The following is a 7,318-nucleotide window of genomic DNA, read 5'->3' as shown; positions in this document are numbered from 1 at the left end:
CTAGTCCAGACTTTTACTATAGCCGCCCTTAAGTAATAAAAGTAAGAAATAGTCTTAATGTGCCAATCTGACTTTATGACGATGGGTTTGGGCTCGAAGTGACATGGCAGGTCACCGGACGTAGCAGCGGTCACGGGAGGGACATGTACCTGACAGAGGTATGAAACGATTATATGGCTCTCCTTAAAAACAAAGATTAACACGAGAAGTGGGGACAGGAGTATATAAGGGCAGCCTCTTTTGGATTAAGAAAGTTAGAGTTAGAGTGTTAGAGTCGTTGGACGAATTGCCGATTGAGTTATCCGAATCGAGTAGTACGTTGATACTTGTCCTCCCGTGGATCGTGGATTCGTTATCGAACCTGAATTCGCTGTCACCATCATCTCGACCATCCTATTACCATGACTCATAGCCTCTTGTAGTGTCCACATTCATACTGATAAATATTGGCTACATTCGCGACGGTAAAGTAAGTAAAGGTTCATCGAACGCCCCAAAATGCCAACCTGACTCCGACATATAAATTTGAGGAAAACAAAGTCATCTTGTCCTTTTTTCCCTTGAGCATCGAGTTTCATCTTTCCCCATATAAGGGATACCATTCAAAATATATTCTGTTTGGACGTCAACTGCAAACCAAAACTTAATGCCAAATTTATGAGGCTTATTATGCATCGTGCTTTCGTTGGAAATAATTGTTCATCTATTGAGATATTTTTATATGGCTTGTAACAAGCCTGGCTATTACTTATAAATCTGTTCCATATTTCGGATATCAGCGCAAATTTATCTGTTTATAATCTTTCGGAGGCTTTCAATGATCTCCCTTCATATGCGCCCCGGGCATATAGAATTCCTAGAAAACTACGCAACTCAGCAACTATGATTGTCCGTCTTTTTTCAAAACTCGATGCGCCTCGGTTTCAGTGCAATCTTTTATATGTTCCATTATGTGTCTGTCAATTATCAATTCGAAAGCACTAGTTACACAACCCGACATAATACTTCTCTTAGCATAGCCAGTAGGCCCTGCGATATCCTTGAATATCATACGAACGGGCGTCCTACCCCTAGATCCGCCTGCTTTCAGTTTTATCCACTGTGTCCCGTCAATTGCAATTTCAATTTCACCCATTACATTTTGGGATGTGCTTGGAATGCTCGTCCTCTCATCCCCGGAGTCAGAACTAGAAATAATACGCATCCTTTTCTTGTTACGACGCACTTTCAAAAAGTTTCCCTCTTCATTATCCGAAGATCCTTCTATCTCTCCACTTTCAGTTTATTCAGAACTTTCACTGTCAGCTTCGCTTTGGCCTAATTCATATTGATCTTCTTCGGAGGTATCCTCAGAACAATCTTCATCGATGTTGACAATTTTGTTCAATGTCTTATTATATTTCCTGCATTTACTCATGATTGCTAGAAAAGGGGGATTGGTCAAAAAAAGAAAATACCGTGCCCAAATTCAATTATCCTATTGTAAATACTTACAATAAGTGGAGACAATGATGGGAAATGTCTACAATAACTGAAACTTTTGCACACTGTCTTTGAAAAACGGTTTGTTTATGAAATCAGCTAGCCCGTCAATTTAACGGGTTTCGTAGAGATAGGTATACTACATACAGATTTCAAAAATTAGAAAGCCTAGGAAAAAATGACTCCCGTCAACCTAGTGTTAAGTATGAGTCCAACTAAGATAACGTTCCTAGAAACTTTTACAATTGTTGTACAGCTGTAAAATATTGAATATTATATTATAACGATATTAAAGGACATTATAAAGTGCTGAAAAAGTCGACTATGATAAATGGACGAATATTTATGCGGTTGACTATAAGATGCAAATAAGACGGGTTTATGATAAAATAATTAGGCTGTAGGGTACGAATAAAAGAGACACGTAACAAAATAACTTGGCTGTACGACGCGAACGAAATATTTATAATAAAATAAGTAGAAAGTAAAAGCAGTGAAGTTCAATATATATTAAATATCAGCCAGTATCTTAATAGTGATAGCCGACAGTGTACTACGTGTCTTTCGATGCTTTGTTTTTCGTGGTGCAAGAGTGGCGTGTTAATTCGCGCGACACCGCTGTGCGCTCCGTTAGCAATGCGACTGGGAGTAAACAGGTTTGACCAATTGTTTTTTCGAATTCGAGTGGGAAAATTGCAGCGCGTCTCATTTCGTGTAGAAGGGAGAAAGAAGATGGGAACGCGTTTGGCGAGAATTCGCGACGTCTTCCTCGTCTTCGCGTGGGTTACCACGGATCTTTTTTCTTCTTGAGCGTTTCAGCCTCGGAACACGTGGGAAGCCAACCATGGGAAAACAAGAATTTTATTTGAAAGAATTTATTTTCTTCTTAGCCCGAACTGGAATTTAATTTAGTATGTTAACAACGCCATATTTTAAAAGCGAACTATTTCACCCATTCATTTAACATCCCACGTCGTCGTCTTTCATTCTCTCTCTCTCTCTCTTTCTCTCTTTTTATTCGCACTTTACTCGCCTCGTGCGTTATCTCTATGCCACACGATTGTGTATCGCCAGACGATACGCGGATATCAGATACTTGGTACCGAAAGGAGCAACTAATTAAATACCAACGTTTGTCGTCCGATCTATCCGGTGATTAGCGTCACTCTAATCTTCCCGTCCGGAAACAAGTACTCGCGACCAACTTCGAAATATTTGCCTTCCGACCTAATTAGCCTCTTACGAAATACCCTATCCAAGATAGGCTAAATAGCTTATCCAAGAAATTACTGTAAAACCCATGGAAACTGGTAGACGTTATAGCGCCGATTTACAAACTTTCATCGTTTCATATTTTTCGACTAAACATTTAAAATGTGAACAACCGCTCAAAGCTATGGTTATAGAGTATGCGCGTTTTAATGAACTGTCGTTCTGAGGTATGAAACATCTGAAGATCATACGCTCATAAGAATCTATATACGTTCGATTGCTCCAGCGTATTCGTCGAAATGACATCTCGTCAGAACAACAACAGAACAGGCATTCGTTATAATCATGGCTAATTCGTATTTATCATGCATCATATTTATTTACGTGTCACCCGGTCGGTAATTAGTAATCACATTGCGTATCAGACTCGAGCACATATATCTCTGGCAGGCAGGATTATTTTTGCTTTCATTCAACCGCGTTCCTTTCTCGTCGGCGTGCGTACACAGTCAAGTTCTCGCAGCCTGATTCCCTTGTTTACGGTCGCCAAGAAACGTGCCGTGGCACGATATGACGCGGTCCCGGCCCGTGGACACCCGATTCGAAAGCCGGCCATTCTGAATGAGTCTAAGTTTAGTAAACCGACCAACGAGGCCAACGTGGCAGCCGATGTACTCAAAGAACGCGTATCGCAGGCCAACTGTGAGCGCGCGATACAGAGTAGCCAGAAGCGTGAATCGTCCGACTGACATCACACGAGCCACGCACGCTCTTGCACCGCAGGAGAAACCACGGAAATTTATGTTGAGCTAACAGCGCAGATTTAACAGTAATTACCGACCATCTTTCTCTCCTGGCAACAGACCTTACTTACATCGTCCCGGAACGGATACGCGATTAACCTCGATGCCATCATCTCCGATAATTGCCAGTTCTATCCGAACAACTTATCTCTATCTGATTGATATGATCGATTACCCAGAACAAAAAACTGATTACCTACGTCGGCCGAAGCTGCACGAGCTTCATTAACTCTATAAAACAAGCGCGTCCTTTCGAAACATCATTGCAAAGTTATTTCCCCTTTTCCAACGTTTCTAACTGTCTTCGTCTAGGCTTTGCGATTTTCTTTGATAAATGAGAAAACGGTATTTGGTAAAAAGTATAAACAGATTGTAATGAGGTGTCTGTATGATGATGTCTATATAGCAGCGCGTGAAAGGATTCGAATACCTGTAGAAATCTGGCTGCTCACGTGTTATTGTAAGTACATATGCGTTCGTACATAAATGTCTAAAATTTCCATACGCAGCTTCAGATGGATTTCAAATTTTAGCGATATAGTCGTGACAATTGTGTTTCCTTACGGTATTAATGAAATTTCAAAATATTTTATATAACACGTAGGAAAGCTTCCGCTGTATAGATATGTATATGAGCTTCTCAGAAACCAAACTAATTAACTCCACCTTTACATAATAGGATTCACAGATACATAATTAATATTCATCTGAAAGAGAATAGAATTTATTTCTCACAACAAGATAGTATAATCACAAGCTTCACAATAAATTTAGAAAAATATTGTGATTTTTCATTGCGTTTCAATTAATACGTTTGATCAGTATGGCTTTTGAATGATCCATATATCGTAGATAGAGGATTAAGAGGAAACAAGGAAACGCATCGATCATACGATTGCCGTTTTGGCTTATTTTCCGAATCCCACATTTAATAACAGAACTGCAAGAATAACATCGCAATCTATATTATATATTCATATAACACTTAAAAAGACAGGACGCAAATACGGGAGCCACCTGTATTGCAATCCCTAGCTCCGTCTCGATCAAACTCTGAATATTTATCTTACGATTGATAAAGCTTCGAATAGAAAACAATACGATGTTCGAATCGTCAATGAAAGTTGTTTATAGAGGAATTCTAATTTTTACGTTTCCTTCGTTCAAGATGGGTTTCCGTGGAAGACAGACAAAAGAAAGACGAGGAGAGGTGGAAAAGGGAAAGGGAAAGAGGGTAAAGGAAAAGCAAAGCGAAACGAGACGAAAAGAGGATCGGTGTTGGCATACTCGGGAGCAGACACAGCGCAGCAAGTGAACGCGTGAGACGGGAACCGGAAGTCTATTTTCGTGAGCCGCACCGATTTAGAAAGCTTTATAGTTTGTACGAACCTCAGCGGCTAACAGCCAACCGCCGTCGTTGGTGTGGCTCGCTGCTTTAAGTGCATGCACAAAATGAGATTTGTGCGGCACTCTTTCTCCCTCGCTCTCTCTTTCGAGACCTATACTACTATAAATATTAGGGAATATTGGCTCGTTTAGAAAGTAACGAAAGAAAACTTTTTTTTTAAACTTGGATCCTATGTTCTCTTGATAAAAAAACCGCTAATTAATCAATCTTATTTTGAACCAAGAGTAACATCTGTTCGAACTTAATATTTTAATATTTGGTAAAAATTCACGATAATTACTCGATAACGATACATACCTGAAAAAGGATTTTTTCAATCCTATCAAATACAATGTAGAAGATATGCACTATTGGGAACGCTATGAACTTTCTAAATTTGAAACTTTCAAATGCAACTTAACATTTTCAAGTCGTGTACTATGTATTTCATTTTCAATAAAAAAATCTCCCAAGATATATATTAAAGAATGTAATACGCATCAGAAGTAACCATTCGACGTTATCGCATTTGCTACGAGTTTTGCCAATAACTCAATGAATGGCTAATCAGTTGCTTACATCGGTCACGTGTGCGATATACCTTTGATCTATCGGCTACTTAATGAGCCGGGCGGATGCGTCGATGAATGAAATCCCCACTACCAGCGGGCGATGTCCTTCCTTCGTTCACAATCAACATCATTGAATGAACAACTGTTTCTGAAAACCTTGCTGGTATCTACTCTTTACACTTCGTATTTGATAGTATATCTGATAGTTTATGTCTCTTACACGTTGCGATAACATGAGAATAAATCAATTAACAACACGTTAGAAACTTTTCCTAAACAACAAGACCGGAGAATCAGGTTTGCTGGTCGATATATCGATTCGAGCCCAAAGCGTTCACACCCCCTGTTTCTCTGGTGTCACGTGTTTTTTACATTTGCTCGTTTTCTTGTACATAGATACATTCAATTAAAGATTCCTCTAAATAGGGAAAAATATACGTAAGTGCTGGGCAAGTGACATTTAAATTCGATACATCAAGAAGGAATCCAGACCTGAAAGTAGAACGATACGCATATTCTGTTCCGAGCGAGGAACTCGCAAGATTCGCTCTGTTTCGTCGACGATGCGATTATAGTTCGTATTCGTCGTTAACAAAATTAATCGCGAGCCTGGGTAAAATGATCTACTCGACATTGGAAACTCGACATCCGGCCAGCAGCGTTTCTCTCTCAGTTTCTTCTCTCTTTACCTCTCTTTCGCCTTTCCTCCGTCCTCTTTATCTCTCTTCCTCTCGCATCTCTCTTTCCCAAGCTATTTCTCCTTTTTTTTCCTTCGCTACGATAGCAACGTTAACCAGCTGCCTACTTAGAGAAACACGACGGAAGGAGAAAGAGTTAAGGGAGGAAGGGAGTCGACAACGAGAACGAAAGAGTGAGAAATACGCATGGAAAGGGGAGGGAGAGGGAAAGGTTGGAATGAGGTAGAATACGCACATACTAACGCATCGATGCCATTTACTCACCAACCACATCCCGTCTTTCGGCCTTCCGGCTTGTCTCTAACTTTCGTGGAAACGCCTCTGGCTTCCTTCCGGTCGTTTATCACTCGGTAGACGCTCTAAACGTAGGTACGCTGTCCCACGTATGTTCGTTTCACCCCCATCCTCAGCTGTCTCGTCACCCTTTCCTATCCCTCCTCATCTAACTTTCTTTTCTTTTCGTCTACTTTTTTTTTTATATTTTTTCCTTTTTCGTTTCTTTTCATTCCTCTTTTGAGGGGGCGGCATCTCTTCCACTTATATGCCCTTCTTCACTACATTTTGACCTTTCCTCTAATATTAGCCGAGGCGTTTTTCCCTTTTTCGCGCACGGTCGTGCCTAGAATGTTGTTCGAATGCCATCCCTCTTGTTCTATAAGCACGCTCTTATTGGTATTTGCGAATAGTTCATGAACCGTCTGTTTGTTATCTGTTTGCATACTGTTCACAGACATAGATTGGTAGAACGTACAAGTGGTTCACGAAAGTATTCGAACGCTTGTAGAAACCTTCTATGAATATATTGTATGTATTATACGAAACATTCTGACATTTTATTAGCGATATAATGAGAATCAACTATCGTGATTATATGAATAGTGTTTGAAATGTATCTATTTTTGCGATCAGATTTGTCCCAAGTTCTATCAATATAATCATAATTGTTTAATGAAACTCCAATATGTTTCGCATTACATACCATAATATTGGGCTGTCCGAAAACTTCACAGCGTTCTGATTGCAAATTTCTATCAAATAACGTCTAATTCTACTTAAAAGTTTCCCTGACGACCTAACGCATTATATTCAAAAGAAAGTTTCTATAAATGCAAAATACTTCGACGAGCCACTACATCTCGAAGAAATGTGCCACGTTTCTTGGTG

General features: G+C 39.8%; 2 protein-coding genes and 1 pseudogene across 4 annotated transcripts in view; all 3 read right to left on the bottom strand.

Annotated features, from left to right (window-relative positions):
- The window catches only part of LOC112213134, a 1,293-nt gene extending 635 nt beyond the window's left edge, over positions 1-658 (bottom strand). The window contains exon 1 of the mRNA XM_024368900.2: positions 522-658. Coding sequence (XP_024224668.1) covers positions 522-568 — 47 coding nt within the window. The 5' untranslated portion in view covers positions 569-658. The remainder of the gene's footprint in view (positions 1-521) is intronic.
- LOC100745867 (eukaryotic translation initiation factor 5B) overlaps positions 1-7,318 on the bottom strand; it is a 34,120-nt gene that overhangs the window by 9,052 nt on the left and 17,750 nt on the right. The window lies entirely within an intron of this gene.
- LOC105680994 lies at positions 695-1,451 on the bottom strand (annotated as a pseudogene).

Source organism: Bombus impatiens, unplaced genomic scaffold (genome assembly GCF_000188095.3).
Source record: "Bombus impatiens unplaced genomic scaffold, BIMP_2.2 scf_0487, whole genome shotgun sequence".
NCBI lineage: Eukaryota > Metazoa > Arthropoda > Insecta > Hymenoptera > Apidae > Bombus > Bombus impatiens.
This window is presented reverse-complemented; position numbering and strand designations above follow the sequence as displayed.